The following is a 27,000-nucleotide window of genomic DNA, read 5'->3' as shown; positions in this document are numbered from 1 at the left end:
ACAATAGTGTGCTCGGTCATCAATTACGGCTGGGGCCCGTGAATGTAGACTCAGCCCCTTGCTTCTGCATCACATTTGATCAAGAAATGGATCAAGATGCCCTGGATAGTAACAACCCCCCTCTAGCTCTAAACCTACGTCCATTATTTACTATTGACTATCTAAACAACCCAACCGTCCTCTAAACATGTCTGATTTCATGATTCATTACTAGTATCCCAATCAACCCCCCGTAGACCAGACAAAGTATTTGTATTTAGCAAATCCCAGCGTCCGACCCCAAACCCATCGTACACACCACCGCCAAAAGTAAATAAAACACCGTTCCAAACCCTCCAACCTCCCTGGAGCCCTCCAGCTCGGCGGGTTTCCAACAAGCCCGAGACATGACCGAAGTCAAGTAATACAGTCTTCGTCGAGCAAGGAAACGCACACCGGAGTCCTAGCACAGGGGGTGAACCGGGTCACACACAAGCCGTCAGACTATCACTCGCAGGAATCCATCGATCTTCCCCGGATCTGATCTGGGACTGGGTATTGGTATTGATTTGGTTGAGTCGAGGGGAGGAACTTTTCCCTTTTTTTCCTTTTTTCCTTGCAGCTCGGGGACGTGCGGGTTCCGTGTGGAGATCCCCCTCTCTTCTTCTCCGAGGCGACCGTGTGTTTCCAGGGTTTTGGGGGGCTATCGCGGTAGGGAGGAGCTGGGTATGTATAATATATTCAATGTTGGGGTGTTCGGCCTTGGTAGGGCCTGGGTAGAGGCCTGACGGGAGGCGTTGGGCGGATAATATGCTTTTTGATTATGGGGTGGGCTTGGTTCATGGGCTGCAGGTGATTTTGGCAGTGTTCCTGGCTTTTAGTAATGATTACTAGTAAGGATTCTTTTTTGGTATGGGGTTTGAGTGTTGTTCTGACGTTGGTTTATTGATTTTTGGTGATTTGTCATATTCAAATGTTCTTGTGATGGGGATGGTTTATAAAAGCTGGCTTGTCCCGGAGTTCAACGGGTTTGTCGGAGGTCGGAGATAGGGTATACCATAGGTTTTGTTTAACTTGCAAATATTAAAATTCTTTGTTGCGTTTCAGATCATAATACAAGCTGAAAATAAACAACACAGCCGAAGTCGACAATTGTTTTTAATACATGGTGTTATCAAATCTACACAAGTCTTTAAACATTATATGGCATTTATGTAGACCTGGGCATCTTATTATCTCTACACATGCATCATCGATGTTGCAGGGACAACATCTGGATGTCTCAATTGTGTTTCTTGGGTGTGATCGAGTAACCATTTCCAAGGCCACCCGTGGACGTTGTCCATTCCAATTCCTGTACACATGGGCACATGCATAGTTCTCAGTTCGTTCCGATCCACTAGTATTATGGAATCTCAAGTCCAGATGTCGATTAATGTTCCAAGCATAGTGCTGGTTAAACTTACTTACAATTATCAACATTTGACCCTTCAAGTCCTGTAATTGATCAATTCGGGATGATTCACACATTTTTCAAAGTTGTCGCGTGAGTTGACTCCGGGGCTGTTCAAATGTTCCAAGCACCTGAGGCCGTACCTATATATTGTCTACTATAAAACCCGATGAGGCCCATCAATGGATGTTCGAACACTTTTGAATTCAATGTTTCCAAGTTGAGATATACATTTTGTATACGTAAAGATCCCAGATCTTGATTAAGCTTGAATTAAGGAGTGGGTGGGAGTATCTAAATTTACAGTGATATATATCCACATGTCAGGTAGTGTGTATCCCTTCGGACACCTGGATTTACTTTGTACTTTGGTCAACTGATAGTACCCGTCTACATATAGTAGGCATGTATGTCTTCAGATACATGTAGGTATTTGCAATGAGCCCGAATCAGCACCAACATTGAACATTGAATGAGGACTGCTCCCTGCGGGTACCCGAGGCTCTCAGGTACGATTATGGGACCTTGGGAGCTACCGAGAACGCATGCCGACATCTGGACTGAGCACATGCAGAGACATGTCACAATATATGCTCGAAGAAAATTAAGGTGACTGGATCCATGATTGTATTTTATACATTGATAAGATATGGATGCTGCCAACCATGAACGTTCAAACATTCAAATGTTTGTTAGAGATGGTGCCCAGATACCAAAACTGAACGTTGGAAGCCGCGGTCACTGGACGGGGAATATATAATGAACATGATACAAACGTCAATTTGGCTTAGAACCTTTCAATGTTGAATATATTTGGTAGTGTGTATATATACATGATAGAAAAAAATGGGGAACATTCATGGATATATTAAAATCTCCCCTCTTGACGAAATCTAGAAAAACCTATTGTTTTGGTGGCTGATGAATAAGGGTCGGCCCTAGGGCAGTTCTACATACACGGCAACAATCATGCAGAAGCTCCAGTTGGAAACAAATGCATGACTGAATCTACCCCGGAAACCTTGAAATTAGCTTGAGTTTGCCGCGTTTGACATGTATTCATTTCAAAGAACAAGCGGGTAACTTGCATAGACCTGAGACAAGTAATCTCCGCCATTCATGATTGTTTCAAATGTGTTGTTTATGTTTACTGGAGTTGGCATGAAGGATGTTTATTTTGATTCACTTTTCATTTTGACCCACCAAGGGCAAAAAAAAGGCCTGACTTCTAGAACGCCAAAGTTCATTGCTCGTGTGTGACTAAAATCTTGTTTTTGGATTTCCCTTTTTGGTAGGAAACGCAATTGCATCATCAGCTTACATACAGGCTCCACTAATAGATATTTTTCCATATTGAGTGCTGAGGCGCCTATTATATGAAATAAAAAACTATATACTCTAATATATGAAGGTCATGCGCATCTCATCATCGTCAAATCGAGATTGCCTCGTGTGATTCGATAGTGCAGGGGGGAACCACAATGCGAAGAAAAAGGAAAAAACCAAACAGAAAGGCATAGTTAGGTGGATCCAATCACATTCATTGACCAGTTAGATTGCGTTGTCAGCTGCACCTCTGCCGCTCGCCCAGGAACGGTTCGTCTGTCATTGGATGATCCAAGTCAATACACGACAAACTCAAGCCCCATTCAATCGACTAGACCATGATGAGTCTAGGGCCAACGGACAAAGTCCCAAAAGCCCCCAAAGTCCAAAAATAAAGAGGAGTTGGCAAGTTACGGTCTAGGCTTGAGCGCACTAGTGCAACCTAACCTCCCTTTTCCTTTTTTCCCCTTTCCTCCTCCATTCTCCAACCATCCCTCTCTTCCCCTCCATTCTCTCCTCTGAGCAAGTGTCAGCTTCACTCTTTCAGCTGTGCTGCCATCCATTCTTTCACGGTCCAAGGTACTCCTTTTTCCTACGACCCCCTCATTCTTTTTTTTTCCCCGAACAGCCTCGACCTTCCGACTTGTCCGCGACTAGCGTATTCGAGTGCTCATTCCTACGATCTCTTTCTCCCACGGATCATATCCGCCACACTCTTTGGAATCCAACTACGTCGATCACTTTGTCGACAGCCACAACAACGCCTCGATATTCACCTCTCTCGAGCCATCAACCAGCCTCATATCAGCAATCGACAATATCGACAATATCGACCTCCGACAATCCGAAAAACCTACCAACAAAATGATCAATATTATCCCCAGAATCGTTTCCCGGGATAACAACAGCAATAACGATGGCCTCTCCACGCCCATGGTCGATCTGCTGATCGCCCTCCTCGTGTTGATCTTGATTGCCCTCGCCCTCGTCGGTGGTCTCCTCATCATCCGCCGCAAACGCCAGGCCCAGCAAGACTCCCTCCTCCCCGTTCACAATGGTCAAGCTCCCCCTCGCTCCCGCCGCTTAACTATTACCACCAACAAGACCGACTCGGTACTCGTGTATGACGAAAAGCGAAGCTTGATGGAGAACTCCGACAGCCCCCCACCCAGTCCCGTCCCTGAGATTCGTATTACTTTCCCCGAAGAGGAAGACGCGTCTGGCAAGCGCCAGTCTGGTCGCATGGTTGTCGTACGCATCAGTGATGCCGGCAGCATCGGCCTCGAACCGTGTCATGAGGATCTGCCCCCGTACCAATCCAATGATACCGGTCGCTTCCAGTCCCTCGATCTCGAGCGCATGGGTGGACTGAAGGAGAAGACAGACCACTACTCTTAAAGTGATGAAATCACCCGGGCGAATCTCACAACCTCACCTGCGACCAATTGTCTCATCCTTTCGTTGTTGACAAATGACAATTCCCGCCCGTCATCACGCACCCTTTTCTCTTCAACGACCCAAAAGCATGACGAGCATCTTGGCGAACCTCTTTTTTTCATCCCTATTCTATTTCCATATACCTATTACTTCTCGACCATGCCCCCCCAATCATCAGTGGCTTTGCACATACTTTGACCCGTTTCGTTGCTTGTTTTACTACCAAGCAATACAAGCAACTACTCCCCGAGGCTGAACTTTGATCCTACAAGATTATCATACTGTTCTTTTCCCTTTGGAGAGCTTTTTTGAGAGCTGGATTGTGTATAGTGAGGGCCTGCCGCTTATTTCTTTGGAGAGTTTTCAATGATTTTTCTTTCTTTTCCTGGCGTTTCATTCCTGCGATCTATGTTATCTTCAACCCTGTCACGTTCCTAGGGTGTTTTGAAAGACGTATGGCAATCTTTTTGATACTTTTTTTTTTGGATTTTTTCTTTCTTCTTTTCTCTTCATCTACACCTTTTTCAAAGGCGGCGTCTATTTTCTTTTCCCCTTATTTTTTCAGACCCGCCAGTCTTCCTTACTTTCTTGTACCTTATTGGTACTTCCGGCAGCTGGATAATGTATGTATTTAGTCCTCCTAACTTTCCCTACATCTAGGCAAGTCGTTACAATCCATACTTGAACAAATGAGTTTATATTTCAACCAGTTACGAAGTAGACATATTCGTTGTTTTGTGTGTAATCCACTTAAAGCCCCAGCGGCCAATCAGAAATGCCGATCCGAAGCTCTCCCCAACCCGCCGCTTCCGCGGCATCAGAAATTCGCATATCCCTTAGCCTCTAACCCCTCCAAGACGTTCCTTTCAGCAATCCTGTTTGAGAACTTCTGCCTGTACGAGAAATGTGCAGCTACTAGAGCCTTCATCCCGGGAAGCCGCTCGCCAACAGAGCACAGACAGGGGCAACCTCAAACCGCCTTCTTATTCCAATCCATCGCGCTCATTCCCTCGCGCTCCCCCCTTTTAACTGAGCTCGGCCGTTCTGAAGGCGGGTCAAGTGTCTGAAACCCGTGCTTGTTCTCGGCTTCCCTATACAATCGAGTCGACCTGCGCCCGTGCCTACCTTTATCCCCGTCCCGAGCGCCCGCCGGCCTCCTGCATATCGCGCCGCAACCCAATCGTCCCCGGAGACGCCTCATCGCCATTTTGTGGACTGTCGCTAGTCCGCATTGCTGTTGAAAATGGCGCCAAAACCAGCGGGTCCTTCAGGGGGTAATGCACCCCCTGCCGGATCCAAGTCCTCTGCCAAGGGAAAACAAGGTGGTGGGCCGGATTTCAAGGCCTTGGAGCTTGAGTCGGAGTTTAAGACCAAGCATCTTGGTGTGCTGGGAGTATTAGCATGGATACTGTGAGTAATTGTGGAATGCAGTGGAGATCTGTGCAATTCTTTATGCTTCGAGGTGAATAATCGCTGATGTTGGTTTGCTTGCGTGCTTTAGGTTCTTGCATCTCGCCGGTATCTACTTCTTCACCAAGGGCTTCCTTCTTACGCGAATGGTACTGGACAACAAATCGTCATGTGAAGTTCTTCCATTTGAAAGCTCAAACAACCAAGTCGCTGGAAACAAAAATGGAGACGGGTGCTGGCATGGCAAATCCTTCGACAAGGCTGTTGTCATCATTATTGACGCTCTCCGATACGACTTCACCGTGCCCTTTGTTTCCGATGACGAGAGTGCTGAGGCCCACGTTTTCCACGATAACATTCCCGTCCTGTATGAGACGGCTGTCAAGAACCCCGCCAATGCGTTCTTGTTGCCCTTCATTGCGGACCCACCGACAACAACCTTGCAACGACTGAAGGGTCTCACCACCGGCACTCTACCTACTTTCATCGATGCGGGCTCCAACTTCGCCGGAACAGCCATTGATGAGGACAACTTGGTTGCCCAGTTGCACGGCGCTGGAAAGACACTTGTCCAGCTAGGCGACGATACTTGGCAGTCATTGTTCCCAGGGTACTTTGATGAGAACCTCACTCACCCGTATGACTCGTTCAACGTGTGGGACTTGCACACCGTTGACAACGGCGTCAATGAGCACCTCTTCCCGCTTCTCCGTTCCGAGAACCAGAGCAAGTGGGATGTGATCTTTGGACACTACCTCGGTGTTGATCACGCAGGCCACCGCTATGGACCTAACCATGCCGCCATGGCTAGTAAGCTCCAGGAGATGGACCAAGTAATCCGCAACATCATCGCCGCATTGGATGACAATACCCTTCTTGTCGTCATGGGTGACCACGGAATGGATATCAAGGGCGACCACGGCGGCGAGTCAGACGACGAAGTCGAAGCGGCTTTGTGGATGTACTCTAAGCGGGGAATCTTCGGACGCACGAGCAAGGAAAGCTTGCTCCCACCAAAGCACGCTCGTGAGCGCCCAGTTCCTCAAATCGACCTTGTTCCAACCCTGTCTCTGCTCCTTGGAATGCCGATCCCATTCAACAACTTGGGTTCTCCCATCGAGGAGGCCTTTGCTGGATCGAGTGGCAATGATTGGGCCAATTTGTTGGCTGTCAATAGGTTGACAGCGGCACAGATCAAGAGATACCAGCACGAATACGCCATTGCTCGTGGTGCAGGTGATGATGTGGAATCGTTTGATCTCTGGTCTGCGGCGGAGGCAGAGTGGAAATCTTCCTCCAAGGGCTTCACTTCCAAGTCCGCTGCCATTCGTGCTAGTTACGACCTTTACCGCAAGTATCAGCGACACACTCTGGATATCTGCCGTGGACTCTGGGCTCGCTTTGATGCCTTCAGCATGATTCAAGGTGTTGTGCTTCTGTTTGGTGGCATTTCTTTGCTGGTTCTGTATGCCCGTGGCATGAAGGCAGACCGGACTGAACTCACTTCCCGTCTCCTGTCCTTTGTTGGCATTGGATCAGGCGTGGGTGCTGTAGCCGGCTTGGCTTTGGCTGTGACTGGTCTCACTGAGATGACTGCGATTGACCTAGCTGTTTTGGTGGCTGCCAGCGGAAGCATGGTGGGCGGGCTCCTCGCTCTGCTTAGGGAGTCGGCGCAGTTGACCGTACCGCTTCCCACTGGCATGTGGGGATGGCTTGCTTTCTTCTTCACCGTCTCTCAGTCTCTTGGATTTGCCTCGAACTCTTATACCATCTGGGAAGATGAAATCCTGCTCTTCTTCCTCACAACCTTTGGTGTGTGCGCTGGTATCTCGTCCATGCGCCAGAAATCTACCCCCGACCGCGTTCTGGGTGTTTACCATTCGCTTTTGTTCGTTATTCTAGGCCGTGTTGCGTCCTTCTCTCGTCTTTGCCGCGAGGAGCAAATGCCGTTCTGCCGCTCTACCTACTACTCTTCTTCGACTTCTTCCATCTCTGCTCCTTGGCAGCTAATCATTCCCTTCGCCGTCATGCTCTTCCTTCCCAGCGTCGTGCGGTCCTTCTACATTGGCTCCAAGTCATACGAAGATAATGCTACCCTGTGGATTGGCTTCGCTTTCCGCCTCGGTCTTCTGATCACCTCGGTATTCTGGGTGCTTGAAGGTGCCGACGATGGCGAATGGCTCCCACTGAGCAAGGAAACCCTCAAGTCACTCCGTGTCTTCCTGGCCCAAGTAGTCCTTGCACTAGCCTTCGCCGCAGGCACAGCTGCATTCGTCTACGCCAAGCCCTGCGTCAGCATCAGCGTGAGCCAACCCCAAGAAGACCCGAACGCACCGCCAGTCCCCTATATCGTCGGCCAGGAGCAGAAACCCCGAACAACCGTGACCGTGCTCGGCTTCGGCAACATGTACGGCACACGCTTCTTCTTCATGGTCCTAAACTTCGCCCTCGCCATCATCCTCATGTCCAAGCCAATGGGCCAAGGCGCAATCGCCCTCCTCCTCTGGCAAATACTCTCCCTCCTCGAGATCCTCGACACAAACGCCCTAACTCTCACCAACTCCTCCATCGGCCCCGTCATCCTCGGCGTCCTGGGCTCTTTCTACTTCTTCAAAACAGGCCACCAAGCCACCCTAAGCAGCATCCAATGGGAAACAGCCTTCATCCCCCTCTCCACAATCCAATACCCCTGGTCCCCCCTCCTAGTCATCCTAAACACCTTCGGCGCCCAGATCCTCGCCGCCCTCGCCGTCCCCCTAACCGTCCTCTGGAAACGACCCCTCCAAACCCACGACCGTGTCTCTTCTTCAGACCCTTCCACAAAATCCCCCAAACCGGCTACAAAGCTTCTTTCGGACGTTATCCAGGCCGTCTCAACTCACATCCTCTACCTGGCTACTATCAACCTCGCCACGACAATGTGGGCGGGCCATCTCCGCCGCCACCTGATGCTCTACCGTATCTTCAGCCCCCGTTTCATGATGGGCGCCGTCGTGCTAGGCGTCATTGATGTCGTCCTGCTGGTCTTTGCTGTTCCGGGCGTGCGCTTCAGCACCGTCAGCGTCGGCGAGATCTTCGGCTGGTGAGGTGATTCGGATCGGCATCCTTGTATTTACTACTATATCACCCTACCTTACCCTACCCTATCCTACTACTGCATCTCCCCAACTACCGTGTCCACCTTAGGTACACCCAAGGCCATTCCCCACCCGTCCCTCCTTTACCCTTCTCTCCCTTCTCACCTTGTCTTGTCTAAAATTTTACATGTAATATATGCACTTTAAATTACTGCATGCGGTCGGTTTTGCCGCGCGATCAAAAACACAACTTGTTCCACAACTCTCTTGCTCTATTTCCCACTCCAGCTAGTATAAGTAGCCCTGCCATCTCAAGTTCGCCCGGCCTGCAGGTGATCTCTTGCAGAGGTTTTTTTCATCCTCCTAAGGCGCTTTCATCCATAACGGTTTCTATGTAGAGGAAGAAGCGGAAAATGTATGCTGTAAACGGCGGACCTCAAGGTGAATTGTTGTATCGAGACAGAGAAAGAGAAGAATGGGAATAAGTCCTGCATTCAATATTACAGCGGCTACTCACTCGTATCAGATAGAACAGTATAGATGACACTGCACCTACTGGGCTTCGGTCTCTATTTACGTCGCACTCAAGCGTTCTTAATGCTCATTCCCTTATACCTCGCGTCACGCTCAAGGCAGCTAAATCAGCCTCGACCACCAACTCCGCCACATGCATAATTGTGCTCGCCTACAGCCACAGCAGCACGTGTCAAGCCCGCAGTCTTCCTTTCTGACAAGTCGACTATGCCTTAACCGGAAAAGGCCACATGGCCCTCGCCTGATCCGCAGATTTCTCCCCAGCAACGCTCTCAACATACATAGTCAACAACTCCTCATTCTGCGCCCTCTTCTCACCCACGTCCAATCCCGGCGCGACCCATCCTTCCGCATCAGTGCCAAGGCATTCCCGCGCAAGAGCCCGAACCCCATACCAAGCCTGATACGCTACGAATTGCCGATCGTGCGCCTCAATCTGCGCCTGCGTAAAAGATAAAGGGCATTCGCTAGAAAATCCAAGCTCCGACCAATTCTGGAAGAGTTCTATCAAGCATGCACGAAGAGGCAGGACGCCTATTTGGGAGACTTCGCCGCATCGAAGGAATATCTCGCGGAAGATGCGGGGTATGTTCGTGGCTCTGTGCGCTGGTTTGTTCTCGAGCAGGGTTGAGATCTCGTAGGCTTTTGTTAACTTTGCTTGGGTCCATTCGCGCATTGCGAGGGTCTTGTCGTCCGGGTCTAGGGTGTCGAAATCGTCGTGCGGTTTCACTGCATGTATCCCCTTCTCGTAATCGTAGTTGTGCGGGGGTTTGAGGAAGATGGGCCATTGGGCTTGGAGGAATGCGGGGAGGACTGAAATTGACTGGAGATCGATGAGGGATACTTTTCTTGAGCGCTCGTCAGGGTCGACGAAGATGTTTCCCATGTGAAGATCGGTGTGCCATAGAGTTGGCTGGGAAGCTTGCCCTTTTAATATTTAGTTCGAGTCTAATAGTTTCATGACGGTTTCTGTTGCTTGTAAGAGGTTGGTTTGTTCTTCGATATCTCCTTTATAAAAGGGTGCGTGATCTTGCGGGCGGTTGTTTGATATTCGTAGCAATTCGCGCTTTGCAATAGAAAGTCCGAGGGTTGAGATCGAGTACCCTATGAGCAGTTAGTATATGAAATGTCAGAGTACGCAGAGGACTTACAAGGTCCCTTATCAAAGTCCAGACTCGGATCAGGATTGTACATTCGGTCACAGGAAGGTCCAATACAGAAAGATGGATCAAGTTCATCGTCAAGGGGCTTGTTTGGCTGCTCTATATCTGTTCGAAGATACAGTCCTCCATAAGCAGGAAAACGAATAGCTGATAATTGAGCCTCGATCCGGGTCAAGTTTCTGATCAACTGCAGCTGATCAAATTCGGTCATAGTACCCCAAACCTGAAACAGTGGAACACCGGCAGCTTTCTCCATGATGATATATTCCGCACCGACAGCATTCGAGTTGTTCGTAGACCAGGAATGAACACGAGGGACAGGAATGCTCGTGTGTTTTCTGACTGTTTCACAAGGTATCAGACACTGGAAGTAGAATGATACCAATACAACGTACTGTATTCAAGAGCACCGACTTCACCAGCTGTTGTCAAAGTAGGTGGGCCAGCAATGCGGCACGGAATTTTTGCTATGACTTCGGATCCATTTTCTTTTCTCATCAAGAAAGCCTTGCTGAAACCTCCTTCCATTTTGTCAATAGCTGTAACCTGACTGGACCTTCCGCCGACGGCTGCAGCAGCTTTGCAAAGCTCATTCACGTCGAATCGGAAATATCGTCTGCTCAGCTGGTATTATTCGTTGGCAAGGAAATGGCCATTGGTGTAAGCGAAAAGTTCCTCTTGAGTAATGGGTGCGCCTATTTGAAGAATCAGAAACTGAAAGCATGCCTTTGCGCGGTGCGCCATACCCCTTTCCTTTCTTACCTCGACATTTTATCGATAAAGACGATCCGGGTCTGCCATGTCGATGTGTAGTGAAACTTCTGAGCGCTCTTAGCATTTGCGAGCAAGTGTTCAACACACGTAAAAGAAGCGACAATAGAAGGTAGTATATTGACAAGGCAACTTACATGTGCATAGTAAGACACTTCGGTATGGTGGATGAGTCAGCAGCATTAGCGTGCAGTCAACTTCCACGCGTCCACCACGACAATTCTGATATCACAAAAAAGTTGCTATCAATAAAAATTGGGTCAACTAGACCTGCTACCAAGTATTTACTACTCACTCAGCTACTACACACGGCCCACAAATGGTTACTAGTATTTACTTAAGTCGGCTTCCGTGATGATGACGAATCTGGTGCTTACGATAAAGTCGCCCACGTGGAGCTGCAATCCCCACATCTACAAGAGCTGCGGATGAAATACAACGTTTATGAGCTATGATTGGTGATCACGGATCGATCGAGCTTTTGATATGGAACTTCCAAGGCTATATAGTGGAGCAGGTGACGAGAACAACGAATGAAAATGCCGTCGCACGGACATTCTCCAGTCTCCACAAGCCTGCACACCTCGGTTAGAGCTTCGAGCAACGCCACCTACGATAAATATCCATAAATCAACTTGGCGTGAGATTTACCGACGGTACATAAACCACTCTATTCCCAACCGTGGAAATTTCGACGCATCCAGGGGTTATCACTCCATAATACAAATTTTGCCGTACAGTGCAAAAGACAGTACATGTCGCGTTGCAAATGACTACGCCAACCATAATTGGTATGTCCACCTAGCTTCCAGAACAACGAACAGCACATTGAGAGAAACGCGATCCTAATTTTCTTCAAACAAACAGGCCGTTCATTCGGTTACGTCGACCCCAATTTCCCCGACCCAAACGGCAAAAATGATACCAGCATCATTATCTACGGATACACGCCCTCGATCGGGCTGGCCGCCTTCGCCGCAGCATGGTTCTTCGTCCACCTACTTGCGCACACGATCCAAAACTTCTCAACACGAAGCTGGTGGTGGATGACATTTTCCACAGGGCTAATTTTCGAAATCATCGGATACATCGCGCGATCGCTATCCGCCGAAAAAGACCCCTACAATCTCATCTACTTCGTGCTGCAATACTTCTTCATCGTCACTGCGCCGGTATTCCTTGCTGCGGGAATCTACACGATTCTTTCGGCGCTGATCTCGCGACTGGGCAATGAGTACTCGTTCTTCAAACCGAGGTTTATTCTGAGCTTCTTCATTACTTCCGATGTGGTCTCGACGATTATTCAGATTGCGGGCGCGTGTCTGGTTGGGGTTATGGAGTCCAAGAGAGAGGATGCGACGACGGCAAACCATATTTTGCTCGCTGGTCTCGCTTACCAGGTGTTTGCTTTGAGCATTTTTGTTGTGTTGTTGGCGACGTTCTTGTTCCGCGCGAGGAGGGCTATCAAGGAGCACGGGTATCGACTCTTTTGCCTTGCTTTGTCTGTGGCTACTGTTATGCTCTATCTGAGGACTATTTTTCGTCTTGCGGAGACGGCGGAAGGCCTGGGAGGAAAGCTGTCGACTAACGAGGTATTCTTTGCGTGCCTTGAGTTCGCGCCTATCGCGCTCGCGGTTCTTCTGCTGGGTGTTTATCATCCTGGTCGCTGCCTTGGAGCCAAAGTGAGCGTTCGTGGTGAGAAGACGGGTGTGCATGATGACTTGCGTATGGCAACTTGAGCACTTCCAATCCGCTACTGTAATTATTGTTGTGCGCATGTGCATCAATTGATTGAATCTACATGTATATCTTTTAATATTATCCATATTAATATCGCTTGCCCCAGATCCATCAACGGAGCATTTGAAAGGGGCCCTTGAACAATTGGCTATGCAGGTACTGGATATCCGCCTGGAGAGTATGTATCGAAAAATCAATTTGAGGACCTCAAGGGGCGATTTTTATACCACATGTGCACACGAGCTATTTACTTTCTGCACATGCATGATTGAATCAAGGGAGGCTTTACAGCCTCAAGCTGGGTGGACGAGGGACAGATGTGTGTATGAAGTTTATTGGCAGGACCACAAGCACTTGATAGTCATTGAGAATCAAGATACATCATGGTACAATTAGTTAATTGATGTGTTCGTGAACGACCTCAGGACACATCACAGGTGTATGCATATATGTGCACATCCACAACATTTGAAGGCCCATCCCAAATTCTTTTTCAGTAGCTTAGAGAGCTAGATCCAGATTTCAAATGGCCTTGGAATATATCAGATAAACTTGTGTATAAAGAACTCTAAACGAGGGTTCAACTGCCAGTGGAAGCGAAGCTCATGACCTCATAAAATACTTCCGCTTTAGGATAACGTCGGTGGAGCCGATCCACTTATGATAATAGCTCACGTCTATTGGCTTGGAAAGGGTCCTGAGCTAACCGTTCCTAGATTAGCGTCCAAATACTCAACCCCGAGGAGAAACAAGCATCGGAGTCAATCTTTGGGAACCAAACATTTTCGAGATGGATTTTGTCGGGTTATTGCCTGAGGAATCCAGACCGGTCCATTCAAATTCCCTAATCATATAAGGGATGCCTTAAGATAACTCCTCCATACATGTAACCTCCATCTTTTCCTCTTGCGGCCGAACCAAATAACTTGTCGTCTATATACGATCATTCTACCTAGGTTGCACGCAAATTACGAGGATAGACCTCAGTTTGGTGACTATAAATGACGATAATATTATATCACTTCCTGATATTTTCAACGGAACTATTAACTCCATGCCCGTATTGAATAGAAGTTAGTAGTATATAAAGATATGTGGCAGTTGACTCGGTATATGTAGCGTCGTTCATCTCAAATGTTCACCAATTCACTATTACCTCTCAAAACATTTGAAGGTGTTGAATAATTATACAAAAAAAAGCTATGGAGGTGCTTGCTGCAAAATCAGCTCTAGCTATTGGAGCTGAAGCCATCAAGGTGTTGAATCGATGGCTGAAGAATAAAGAGACAGCAATAGCTTGGTTTGGAAAAGATCGTGGGGTCTTCGTTGGCCGTTCCTTGTTAATAAATCTGAAACTCCGAAAAGTTTTTGTTATAAACCAGGAAGACTGGGAGATGGTCATAACTCTGTGCCTTCCAGCATGTCAGACTTGGTATTCTCAACGAGGAGAAGGGCGTTGCTCTTGGTTACCGATCTACAGAGCGGTTACAACCAGATCGAGTGGCACACAATTTATTCAAAATCCACGAGCTGCTCTGCTTTCAATCGCAGCTGTGTCATCTTTGCCGGCAGCTTGTATCGACAAATGGGGTCTTGTTGTTCTAGCATCTGCTGATGGCGGAACAGTACGACTCCTTGAAAATGGAGAAGGTTCCTATCGTGCCATATTTGACTGCAGAGATTTCACGCTTGTCATCAGCCAAGAAACTCTGAATTCTATGACCGTCGCGCATATAAGCCCAAAACAACACCCAAATATCAACATATATCGACTTAACGAAGCAGAATGGAAGAATCTACAAAACCAAGGGCGCAGCCTGGCACCCAATGATCCTATGCTCTCATGGTTTGGAGACCCATGTGGTAAGCTCAACCCTCCTCCACCGGAATTGGTGGACGAGAACGGGTCGATGGACAGACTTATTAAAACCGCTATATTTGACGATCAATATGCGGTTACAATTCGTGATCATCTTCGAGATGCTATATACGAATGTCATGACCTGTGGAAAAGGTTACAGAGGATTTCAGACGGTACCATCTCCACTCAAGAAAAGATTTTCATCTTGGGGGAAACAACCGAAATGAGGTCGAATCTCTTGAAAATGAGAATGTTTCTCTACACCAAATCCTGGAACTCTTTCTGTGAAGAGATGACTCCAAATGATATCCTACATTATGCAGAGCAACAGTACCGCTGTTGCAAGAGGCAGGTCAATAATTCCGGCAGTAGTGACATCATGAAGGAACTCTGCCTGTATCATGAACAGATCTTTGCATTCCAAAAGATCCTTCATCAGTCTAGTATTATTCCAGAACAACTGAGCACAAGGGGAACAGATACAAAAGTTCTATTGACTTGAATTCGCGGAAAGGAATGTTCGATTGTGTACTGTGATTTGAGAAAGCTTCAGTATTGTTATGCCGAGATGCCTGGGTTCAAATTTACAAAATGATCAATGGAATGTACAGCTTGGATCGAAATCAGATTCACCACCTTCACACAGAGATTCTTTCTCAGTGCCTCTTTGAAACTGCGCTATACCTATTACAGTTAACCGACCCTGGAACCCCTCTCTTGGCAGTATTCCCATACGGCTGTAAAAAACAGCGTAGAAATAGCATCAGTAATAATCTGGTATGGTCTGAAGGGCTTCTAGAACCTTGATCATGCAGATAAGGCAAACAGAAGGAGTACAGTACTAGGAATACAGGTACGGCACTACTGTTCACCTTCCATGCCCCGCTGCGGGGAAGCAAAAGTAGGTAAAATCTTAAAAGCTTCCCTTTTCCCATTTTTCTCAAATCCCCACCCTAAACTCAAATAATCCTAAAACTGTACAGTAAGTGCTATATATCCCGATCGACTTCGATCTTCTCCTGAACTAACACGAAAAATATCTTTTAAAAGTCAAAATCAGGATTTACTATCACAAAACCTCCAGGCAACTCTTGAAGAAAATCATGGATCAACGATCTTTAGACCGTCAGTTATACGAGGCTTCTGAGCGGGAGAATTTGGAAACAGCTATAGCACTCCTAGACCAAGGAGCAAACCCTAATGCTAAAGGGTTCTCCTGGTATGGCTGCGCACTTCAGGCAGCTTCTCAACGCACGAGTGTGCAGCTGGTGCAGTTGCTCCTAGATCGAGGCGCAGATGTAAACACAGCTGGCGGCTATTGTGGTAGCGCATTACTAGGAGCCGCTCAATATGGGAACACAGAGATAGTGATTTTGTTGATGAATGCCGGTGCGAACCTGAACGAACGTGGGCAATATGGCACTGCACTAGCTGTAGCGCGGGACAAACAATTTGAAGATGTGGTGAAAATTCTCGAAAAGGCTGGTGCGGCTGAGTGGCGACCGGATCCAAGGGATAATGATTCAAGTTTCTTTCTTTTGTCCTAGTCACAACTTTTCAAATGTTTTCTCTTTACATGTGTAATACATTGTACTTATTAAGAATTATACTTCATATTTTTATTAAGTAGTTTGCTCCCGCCTTGTTTACTTGTGGCCATTTATGTTTCCCAAGCAGTATATTTACATAATTCTTTACAGCTGTTAAAGATCCCTCATTGTTTTATATTACTACCTGTTTTTATTATACTTTAAATATTAAGCTCTTGATCATTTAAATCTCTCGACCTTTAGACAGACTGATTAGTTCAAAAACAATAATACATAACATTACATTACTTGCCGGTTCAATTTTACCGTTCCGAACAAAAGGTATAATCTAAAATACGAGAGTAACCATATATTGTAATCTGTTTATATAATTGGAGTGTAAAGAATATCTCTGTTGTCTCTAATATGGATGGCTAACCTTAGCGTGTCTGTACACGCTTAAGCATGCCAATGCTTGAATGGAACATGTAGCGAATATCGTTGCCAAGAAGGGTATAGTCATATGAGCGAGCCGGAGAATGACGTCATGTTGTATTAATGGGTATGGTATTTCATGTTATCTATCGTATCTAGTTCCCATGAAACTATCTTTTAATACAATTCAGCCCCTTGAAACTAGAACCAACTATATATAGCTTAGCGTGCTTGAAAGAGGGCCCTTGGGAAAGAATCTCTGTGTTCAAATGGTGAAACTGATTTCGATCCATGCTGTACACTTATTACGTATATGGAGCTCTGCAGTTCAGTTGGAGGAATCTCCATGGAAATCATCACTAAATTCTTGTTCAAGATTCCAGATGTCCACAAACTGCACGTGTATGTAGATATTTGACAACACATGGATGTATGACATTCGATATTGTCGTCGTGCGTTTGTAGCGTTTGAACCGGAATGAATCTTACATGCGGAGGTAGCCATGGTTTGACTACTCTATCGTAAATCTGGTTTCGAATAATGTTGTAGCTATATCTGAATATCTGAATATTCAATTCTTTTTCACAGCCGAGAATTCGGCTGCTCAATGACACTGGAAATAACATCCAGCGCACGTGCCTACTATGCACCTTGAAATGTTGGTAGTATTGTTCTCGAGAACAATATCAAGCCCCAACCTCCCGGTGAACATTGAATCTTTCTTTATTATCAACCCCACTTCTTTTCCACTTACCTACTAGCACTCATGGCCTCAAGGTCATCTAACGCATCCTTTTTTGAACCTCTTAGTATTATTCCTCAAACTAACTTCGCTTATCAGGTCTTCGCTTTGAGCCACCCATCGCCACGACATCGAGAGAAAGAAACCTCCCCACAGCCTCGCGTTCCTTGATATTGTTCTCTTGAGAAATAACACGCGTATGCGATATCGGCTCCATTTAAGTCCACTCATGCCCGGTTTCAGACAATATCAATTGGTGACGGAGAACAATACTAATAATCTCCTGCACTGGCGACAACAATACTAAGCTATCCTCGACGAATCTCATATTGTTGTTCGCCACCTGCATGCGCAGTGACCATCCTTGCTATGCAATCTCGAATCCAGAGCTCAGACACAAAATATCCAATCCATATGCATCTTGATCTTGAATATAAATACCTCGAAGATTCTCCGCCTAAGACTTTCTTCTCCATCCGCTTCCAATCCCACAATCCAATCTATCTTTTCGCTTCCAGCAACCAACTTCTTCACAATGTCTTCTACTCAGATCCGCAACTCTGCCATTTTCAAGGGTAAGTCTACCAGCCAAACCAAGCCATCCAATACACCTCGCTCTGCAGATCCATGAGTACTAACATCACTCGTCCAGCTTCCCCCGGCGGCGGCTGCGTCATCATGTAAATTGCCCACATGAGCGCCCCGCCCTCCATCCCACCCAATGGTCCATGCCTGAGATAGAGCTGCTTCCTTGATCTACTCCAGCGTGGCCGGCAAAGAAATGCTCAAAGCTTCAATTTTGAAACGACCTTGATTCACATCTACAACGCACAAGAACATGCTCAATCGACAGCAAAAAAAAACGAAAAACACCTTTCATAAACGATCCTTGCACATAGTTCAGTCCGAGTCTTCTTCCGGCTTGGGCCGCCCGCTCCTCCTATTTCGCTATTGTTTCTCTCGTTGACAAGGCGACGGGAAGCGAGCACGACGATGTTCTGTCTTCGTGGACTGCCTGTTGGGAATTATAGAAGTGCGCAGATATTGTTGATTCCTTTCCCTGTTGACTCTGATGTGGGTGCACGATAAGTCTTATAATTTAATGTTCGGTTGGCGCGTTTTCTTGTGGCTGTGCTGTGTGTTCGATGGTTTCTTTGCTTGGATGGGTTGGTTTTGGGAATTGTCTGGTTACTGTTCTGGTTACTTGCTTGTTACTTGCTTCTGTTGGTTGTGGTTGTGGTTGTGGTTGTGGTTGTGGTTGTGGTTGTGGTTGTTGATATATAGGAATCTAACATTGCGCCGAATCTTTCTTGCTGCCTTGTAGATTTTCATTTGTAGACTTGTGTTGGTTTATACTAGTGCACGTCCCACCAAGATCATGGGGGACCTCAGGGTCCTTGTGTTCTGAGAAGATGTTTATTATGTAGGTCCAGCTGAACATTATAATCAGTTCGGTGGAACCATTCAAATGTTGGGCTCAAGTGCTTGCAGGGCAATAATACTGGCGGGAGTTTTCAGAATCTTTTGCATCAATTGATGTAATGCTACCTCCTACGAGGATAAAACGAAAGTATCATCATGAATAGTAGCTTTGTGATTGCTATTTGCTTCCTAAGAGCCCTAGCCTCCAGATCAGGAAAAGAAAAAAAAACGGAAACATATTTTTTTTTATTTTCGAAAAGAAAGAACAAGACAAACATAAGGGCTCAGAGTGGTGTTTTTTCCTCAAGGGGTAAAAAAGCGCAACATGAAAAACATACAGCACAGGAACCAACAAAAACTTTTCGGGGCAATGGGGGTATTCACAAATGCTGCCGAGTTGCATTACAAGAAGCAAATAGATGTACATGAATTCGTGACGTGGGGTCGGATCGGGTCGGGTCGTTCGTGGAGTGGGTTCTGTCGTTTATTTTATTTTTCATTTCTTCTTTTTATTTTCCCTGTGAGAGATTGAGTTGGGATGGTTGGTTGCGTAACATAGATGTTTGAATCTGAAGGTGGAGAGGAAGGAAGAATAGAGAGAATGAGGGTGATGTTGAATGTCTTTCCTAGGGGAAAGAACAAGGGAAGGGGGGGGGGGGGGGGGCGATGTTTGTTGGGTAGTATGGTGGGATCGAAAATCAGGAGAAGGGGGAAAGATGTCAATCAACTAGCGGCCCCAGCGAGAGAAATCCAAATTCTGGAGAATATTGCCCTCCGAAGCACTTTCCCATTCTGTGGCAAAATCTGATCGGACTGGGGCAGTTCGCGTGGGAAGTTCCTCTGAGAATATATTTGGCTTCGTGTTGCGGCGTTGACCCGGATAAGCCCCTTCAGCAGCTTCGGCGGAGCCCTGGGCCTGTGCGTTCAAAGCACGTTCGCGGACCTTCTTGATTTCACGGAGACGAGTTCGCCAAGACGAGGTATGTTCGCCACCTTTGTTGTTCCACACGAGCGAGAAAGCGGATGCACTGAGAGCCAGGATGCGGACAAAAGATGCCAGGTTTTTGCCGGAGATGACCTTGGGAGCGGCAGCGGCTGAGACATCAGGGAAACCGGGCTTGCTCATCACCCGGACACTGTAGTAAAGTTTATCCGGGTCGGTTTCTCCCTTAACAGCACCGGACTCGTCATAGGCGATACGACTAGAAGGCGTGATCACGATGTTGATCGAGTTGAACTCGGATGGAATGGTTTCAAAGTTGAAAGGGAGGTTGGATCGATTGAAAACGATGGTGACGAAGTTATTGCCAATGTTGCGCTTTTTGTTGATACAAGCGGGATCGTGCTCAAGATTAGTGGGCATCATCGTCGCAACATGATAAACGATTTCGGTTACCCTGTCTCGCCAAGCATAAGTAGCTTCGCCATCGGTGTCGGCATAAAGGCCCTGAGTATTGAATTGGGCATTTCGAAGCGATACTTTGGTGCCTAGACCGGACAAGAAGTGTTCGTAGTCTGGAGAGCCAACAGTATTGGCAAGGATTTCGGCTTCCTTGCTTTGACCATTCTCAAGATAAACCACTCCAACCCGATGTCCGTCCACAATGTCGGTTCGGTCAAAGCTAGCAATCGCCCGCCGAGTAATATCGTCTTCGGGGACGGGGATAGGCTGCATCACCATTGGCGTGGGGAATGCCGATGTAGTCATTTGAAGCATGACATGACTGGGAAGAACTGCCGTTCGCATATCGTCCGAGTGTAAGTGTGCATCTGGCGTCGGAGGAACCTGGTGAGGTAGAACAGGCGCCGTTCGCTGTTGGTATACGAGATATGTTGTGCCTGATGCCTGGCGTTTCGAAATTTGGGTCAGCCCAGAGACGCCGGCAGTCTCAACGGTGACAATGCTCAAGCCTAAGACCCAGGACTTCTTGGACACTGGACCGTCCTCAGGAGTGGGAGGGAAAGTTTCAAATGGAACAGTCTCGCCCAAATCTGAGAAAGCGACGCGTTGCATCAAGTCGATAAACACCTGGCTTTGTTCTTCAACAACCTCCTTGCCTTGCTCGTCACGGAAAATAAGTCGGCTGGTGATCCAGTTGACATGTTTCGAACGGTCCTGGAGCTTCAGAGAAATATACCAGAAGATCATAACATGATAGGTGAGACTCATGATATAGCTGGACATGGCGTCTGCCGAAGAATTCTCTGCTGCCTCTGCCACGCCTGTAGCGATTTCTCGTGCGCCAGCACTTAGTCTTGATGGAACTTGCTGTGGACCACCACGGGCAGTGGGGGATTCAGCAGCTTTGTAACGCTGTTCTCGCGAGGTCTGCAAAAATCGAATACAAATCCCAAAGACAGTACGAATCTCTTCTTCACGGAGGTTGATGTAGACATCGGGTAGGCGAGCAAGAAGGGCCAAGAACTCCAGTATATGAACAGCCAAGTTCGACATAGTGATCACTTTAGACATTCTGTCGAGAATGCTCATCAAGGACTTGGTCACAGACGCTGGAATTTCGTGACAGCAAAGAGAAAGCGCCTGGATGCAGCCACGAGATGTGGCACCCCAGGACCCGATGATTCCAGCCATAAAAGCTCTGACGAGATCATCTTCTTCACTTTTCGCGAAATGCTCGTGGTAACTGATGAGCATGCTTAGCGCATCAAAGATGCAAGCAGCGACATCGCTCTTTTTCAGGCCAGTAAGGCCAGGCGGCTCATGGAAAGTCTCATTCTTAACCTGGTCGCAGAGAATACTGCGCAGCAGCTTGATCTGAGGACTTGAATTCTTAAAAAATTCCTTGTTGCCAAGCTGAGGGCCAAGGTGGGTGAGAACGTAGCTGTAAATATCCCAGTCGGTTTCCCGTTGGAGTAATGAGATCACAACTTCAAGCCACATGTTGACTTTGAGGATACCAACTTGTGCTGGGGTGGCTTCAGTGTCAGGGCTCTGAGCCTCTGTCTGTGCGTGCGCATAAACCAATGGGCTGGATTCTCCAGGTGGCTGCTCAGGAAGGACTTGCGGCAAAGCATGAGTCCAAACGGGAGGTGTCAACCTTAATGAGCGGGAAGAAATTGAGCCTCGACCTGGACCTGACTTGGACAAAACCGAGGCTGGAAGATCTTTGCCGATCAACTTGCTGCTGGGAAGGGGAGGTACGTTCTCATGTTGAGCTTCTCTCAAGGGGCTATCACCGGGACCTCTGGTTTTCGAGCCGACATCGATGTTGCGACCCAGAACATTCATCAAGAAATCACCCTCTGAGGTCGATACTACAGAGACAGAACCAGCCGAATCACAGCGGAGCCGGAAGAGCAGCTTCAAGACGGTGAGGCGAGAATCTGTTGGGCGGTCTGCAGACTGTGCGATTTGTAGAAGGGACTCATAGATAATGACCGACTTTGGAGCAGAGGAATTCAAAGTACGAAGCATCATTTTCACAAGACCCACAGCGCATACATTGGCCAAAGTCAGCTCCAGCACACTCGTTGTGGAAGTACGGCGTGATGAAGGCGCATAACTGGAGGTCTGTCGGGGATCATCTTTGATGAGGTCATGTTTCATCGGCAAACTCAAAGTGTCCACCAGCCGCTTGAATACGCCGTCGTCGTTGATATGGATAGCGGGCTCAGTTAAAAAAGACACGAGAGACTCTAAAAACAGCAGATCATGTTCAGCTGAGAAGTCTTGCAGAAGGAGGGTCAAAAGGCCATGTTCATCGGAAAAGATGAGCTGTTCATTTCCAGAAAGAGATTCTTTCAAGGTATCCAGAGCCATGATCCGAATATCAGAAGACTGCTTTCGAGGTTGTATAAAACGTTCAATCAGGTCCCGAGAACGTTGAACCCAAACTTCACCCTCAGCGGGACGGAAAGATTGATCTTCTCTCATCATATTGATGATTAGCTCGGACTGAGAAGGTTCAATATGCTGGTGGCTTCTAGATAGAAACCGGACAGCCTGTTGTCTTTGTTCTTGATTGAGTTGCTCCCAGAGTGATTCGAGAACGGAAGCAATCTGGATAATGTCTGCCAGAATGTTCGATTTTATATCGTCATGCGTACTCTTAGGAGGCGTCTGCTGCGGGCTTGTCGGCGATACAATTGAATCTTCGGTTTCTTGAAAGACCCTTCGAGAGCAAAGAACCAAAAGGCTAATGAAACTTGTCCAGTCACATCTTAGAGCGATGCTTGTGTAATCCCCCTCCAAAATATTCAGACACAAGTCCAGAATATCGGCGTCAACTCTACCGTCATCCTTCTGAGCAACGATCATAAGTGAGTCGATCAATTGCTCAAACGGAATTTGAGGCATGCCACCTTGACCGTAGGCATGAACCAGGTCAGAAAAGACATAGAGGGTTCCACGAATGACATTCATATTGCGGGAGGAGTCATTGTCAGTACTTTCTCTCATGAAGCCATGGAGAGTAGTGAGCATCTCCTCCTGTCTTCTAGATTTGGCCAAGCTACGCACTGACCGAGAAGTAGGTCCAGAGAGAGACTTGACAGACGCGTGGATGCTGCAAAGAACTTCCAGCAGAGGGGCAAAACTCTTGTCAGGGACATCCGCATAAACGATGACGGCATCAAAGACGGACAGAGCATTCTTGATGTCATTTGCGACACTGGTCTTTCTGCAAACCGCGAACGTTTCCGTGAGGAGCAATTCGATCTCTTCCTGCGTCGGGGGTTTGCGTTGCAGTGTCACCAGATCTACAGCGAATTGCAAAAGATCGCCAAGGACAGCCTCTTCGTGCCCAGTCCCATTTAGATGTGCTGACTTTCCTTTTTTCGCTTTGGAACGTGTCGTGGCGATAACTCCATAGAGGGGGACAATCCAAGAAGAGATAATATGAAGAATTGAAGTGGTCGTGAAGTCCAATTTCCGACCATGATCCGACAATGAGATCAGTGACTGAACGCGCGAGGCAATAACGTCTGCTTCAGTGGGGCAAGCAATTGATTCAAATATCAGGCGCCTGGCCGATGGGCTTAGATCCTGACGACTGGCAACTGCTTCTAGAAGCTTGGCCCCACTTTTTTGGGCATCGACGGAAGATTCATGATGCAACAAGTACTCCCCCGCCTCCCACAGCCCCACTGATTGTTCTGGAGTAAACCAAGAAATAGACTTTGATATTAATTCAGCCTCCTCGATAGCATGGACGAGGTTTTGTCTCTGCGCCAAGTTCCGGAGGGAACTGTCAATGTCCGGAGCACTCGGCGTGTCCGAGGAGCTGGACACAACACTGGCACGATGCATGAGGTCGAGTCCAAGGACTTGTCGATGGTGTGATATTGAGTCGCTGTTGCTTTCCGGGATGGATACGGGGGAGTGTGATTTCGGACGACCAACGGCTAGCGTTTTAAACACATCTGCAAAGCTAGTTGAAGAAAGTTTGTGTTGGGGTACAGATGGAGCATCGTCGGAAGACATCCGCCCTGTGACGGTGAATGAAGGCTATTTTGGCAATTGGGAGGTAAATCTGTTCCATCAAGTCACACAATCAGCGTTTGGGGTCGTATGACATAGGTAAGGCGATCAGGAGAACCAATATGTGAACGAGCGAGTCACGGAATAAGACCCAGCAGGAAATGTTACCTTGGACCCGATAGCTTAGAAGGAGCAATACACCACAAGGGTAGCTCTCAAAGGCATGCGCTGTACATTCAGGGACAAGGGATGGCACAAAACGAGTCGGGACAAAAGTACGATTCGGGAGTTGATGCGAGAGCGGGACCCGGGTGGAGCAAGCCACAAGGAATTGAGTAGCTGTACGAGGGTTGAATGTGAAATATGAGCAATAAAACAGGGCCGCACAAGGTCAGATGTTTGAGAATGTGCAAAATGGGGCCCAGGAACAGATGGTGTGAAAGACTGCCTTGGGAGAATGAGGTTATTCCAGCCTAAGTCACCTGATAGGTCATCGATATATGTTCACCGCCCGGTGGGTTTGGCAAAAAAAACTCCAGCCTAAAAGGAGCTCAAGTGGGGGACGGGCGGTGAATGGCCTGTGTATGGCCCGTGTTCTGTGGACCGTGATCCGTTGACATCCTGGGTGCCACTTCTTAGGTGCCACTCCGACGATCCGATCATCCGAACAATCCCACTTGCAAAAAATCAGGGGAAAGACCATTTTCCCAATAAAACATTGAACCTAAATTGAAAATATGTAAAAAAACATCTAAAAATCTTAAGGAACCTCTAGCCCAGGGACAGGTGATTATCCAACTTGGCCAAAAGACCAATTGATACCCGCAGGCTACAGTTATTCCCCGGGTACTGATAGTACTATTAGGTATAGTAGTATATAAAAAATACCTTATAAAGGCCCGAGGCCGCCGTTAAGAGTGTTGAACAAATTGAGGTAAACTCAGACTTCTTTTCCTAGGTTAAAGATGATCTTAAGTATAAAAAATATTAAACAAATAAAAACCAATTTCATTTTTCTACTTACATATGATCTTGAATTTAAACAATGTCAAAAACATCCAAAAACAACAAATCGACAAATCAATAAGGGCCAATTTTATTTTCGGTAGTAGGGTGGTATAATAGTAGAGCACCAACTAGTACTCCCTATTTAGGGACAGAAAAATAGTGGGGGCTATTTTTCTAAAACCACGGGGACATGGGTTTGAACCCCGATACCACCTCGAAATTTCTACTATACAGAACCCATCAGGACCAAAATATTCGCTGCCCTTGGGTACTTACCTAGTTTAATACCTTTGGGCAGATACAATCAACCTTCGGGTAAAGGGGCCTTATACCCCAGGAAAAGAAATTATGCCAAGAATCCCATGAGTCAGGGGAGGAAAAATGGCACTGGATGACCTGAAATAAGGAACAAGCACCGGGTGCCCAATGGAAGACTATAGGTCGCGAGCGCAGAAGTCGGGGCAAGGGCCAACTGGAGGCTTAAGCCGCGCATAATAGCAGGAATTGCTTTCTGGGGATTTTATATGGGTACCATGTAAGATAGTTACCTTAGCATAGCACATCTATATGCCCCCAGGGAGGCTATTAGACTAAGAAGCCATTGCTTCTCATCTTAACAATGTTAAATAAATATTATCATCATCACCACTAATTTCATTTTCATACTTTTACATGATCTTAAACTTGAACAACATTAAAAACATCTAAAAACGTCCAAAACGACAAATTAACAAAGGGTAATATCATTTATATACTTATATATGATCTTGAACTTAAATAATGTCTAAAATATCTAAAAACGTTTAAAAACGACAAAAAACGATAAATCAATAAGGAGTTTGATAAAAAAGCAACCCACTTTCTGCCTTACAGAATCACAAAGTTAAGCTCTCACCGCCCTCTAGTTCCTTCACCACCTTGTTTTCTCCCACCGTCCTCTACCTCTTACCACCCTCTACTCTCTTACCGCCTTTCTTCACCCCCACAACCCCTTCCTCTACCTACTAATCATACTATCTCTCTTGCATCTTCTTCCCCCTCTACCTACCAATCATATCTCTCATCTGAAGTCTTCCCGTCATTACAAGCACTCATAAAATACCTTGTACTGGCACCAGGCTGCCATTAAGGGTGCTGAACGAAGGTAAATTTAGTGGGGTAAACTGTCAGCGTGGAAGGAATGCAACCGCTGCTCAGGGAAAGGAAAGAACGGAGAGAGAAAAGCAACTAGATTGGCTATGGACAATCTCTCTGGGGGGATGGAGAAGAGGGAAAAGGAAGGAAGGAAGCAAGCACTGGAATCTAGATATAGAGGGGGTCACCTGACCTCTCTCTAACATAAACAATCTTCCCTGGGGGTTCCCCCAGACCCCCGAGTCCCTGCCTACGGCAGGGGTATTATCCTAGAGTTCAGATGTTTCTTATTATCCTAGAGTATAGGTGTTTCCCGGGGGTTCCCCCCAGACCCCCTTTTTTGAGTCACAAAGAACACCTGGTAGATATCTGGAGTCTTACTCATATAGAAGGAATTGCAGGATTTAAGCATATGATGCAGTTCGAGGGCTTCAAATAGAAGGAATTACAATCTTCTATACAGGGGGGGGGGGACCCCCCAGACCCCCCTTAGAGGCGCAAATCTAAGTAATTTAAGCATATGATGCAGTTCAAGGGC

At 47.1% G+C, this 27,000-nt stretch overlaps 7 protein-coding genes across 7 annotated transcripts; 4 read left to right on the top strand and 3 right to left on the bottom strand.

The window, feature by feature from the left end:
- Positions 1–3,622: 3,622 nt before the first annotated feature.
- Positions 3,623–4,156, top strand: N7466_003272 (uncharacterized protein; the record flags this gene model as incomplete). Its single annotated transcript, XM_057162669.1, has 1 exon — positions 3,623–4,156. The coding sequence occupies one exon, from the start codon at positions 3,623–3,625 to the stop codon at positions 4,154–4,156; it is 534 nt and encodes a 177-aa protein (XP_057023784.1).
- A 1,282-nt stretch (positions 4,157–5,438) lies between these two features.
- Positions 5,439–8,691, top strand: N7466_003271 (mannose-ethanolamine phosphotransferase GPI13; the record flags this gene model as incomplete). The annotated part of the gene is made up of 2 exons (XM_057162668.1): positions 5,439–5,605; positions 5,697–8,691. The coding sequence occupies 2 exons, from the start codon at positions 5,439–5,441 to the stop codon at positions 8,689–8,691; spliced, it is 3,162 nt and encodes a 1,053-aa protein (XP_057023783.1).
- A 730-nt stretch (positions 8,692–9,421) lies between these two features.
- On the bottom strand, positions 9,422–10,102 carry N7466_003270 (uncharacterized protein; the record flags this gene model as incomplete). Its single annotated transcript, XM_057162667.1, has 1 exon — positions 9,422–10,102. The coding sequence occupies one exon, from the start codon at positions 10,100–10,102 to the stop codon at positions 9,422–9,424; it is 681 nt and encodes a 226-aa protein (XP_057023782.1).
- A 51-nt stretch (positions 10,103–10,153) lies between these two features.
- N7466_003269 (uncharacterized protein) lies at positions 10,154–10,907 on the bottom strand (the record flags this gene model as incomplete). The annotated part of the gene is made up of 3 exons (XM_057162666.1): positions 10,154–10,320; positions 10,368–10,721; positions 10,775–10,907. The coding sequence occupies 3 exons, from the start codon at positions 10,905–10,907 to the stop codon at positions 10,154–10,156; spliced, it is 654 nt and encodes a 217-aa protein (XP_057023781.1).
- A 1,012-nt stretch (positions 10,908–11,919) lies between these two features.
- Positions 11,920–12,889, top strand: N7466_003268 (RTA1 domain-containing protein; the record flags this gene model as incomplete). The annotated part of the gene is made up of 2 exons (XM_057162665.1): positions 11,920–11,941; positions 12,018–12,889. The coding sequence occupies 2 exons, from the start codon at positions 11,920–11,922 to the stop codon at positions 12,887–12,889; spliced, it is 894 nt and encodes a 297-aa protein (XP_057023780.1).
- A 2,965-nt stretch (positions 12,890–15,854) lies between these two features.
- N7466_003267 (ankyrin repeat domain-containing protein) lies at positions 15,855–16,298 on the top strand (the record flags this gene model as incomplete). Its single annotated transcript, XM_057162664.1, has 1 exon — positions 15,855–16,298. The coding sequence occupies one exon, from the start codon at positions 15,855–15,857 to the stop codon at positions 16,296–16,298; it is 444 nt and encodes a 147-aa protein (XP_057023779.1).
- A 3,309-nt stretch (positions 16,299–19,607) lies between these two features.
- On the bottom strand, positions 19,608–24,323 carry N7466_003266 (putative GTPase activating protein (Tsc2); the record flags this gene model as incomplete). The annotated part of the gene is made up of 1 exon (XM_057162663.1): positions 19,608–24,323. One exon carries the CDS (start codon positions 24,321–24,323, stop codon positions 19,608–19,610), a length of 4,716 nt encoding a protein of 1,571 aa, XP_057023778.1.
- Positions 24,324–27,000: the final 2,677 nt, after the last annotated feature.

Source organism: Penicillium verhagenii, assembly GCF_028828195.1.
Source record: "Penicillium verhagenii strain IBT 33310 chromosome Unknown utg000004l_segment0_segment0, whole genome shotgun sequence".
Lineage (NCBI taxonomy): Eukaryota > Fungi > Ascomycota > Eurotiomycetes > Eurotiales > Aspergillaceae > Penicillium > Penicillium verhagenii.
This window is presented reverse-complemented; position numbering and strand designations above follow the sequence as displayed.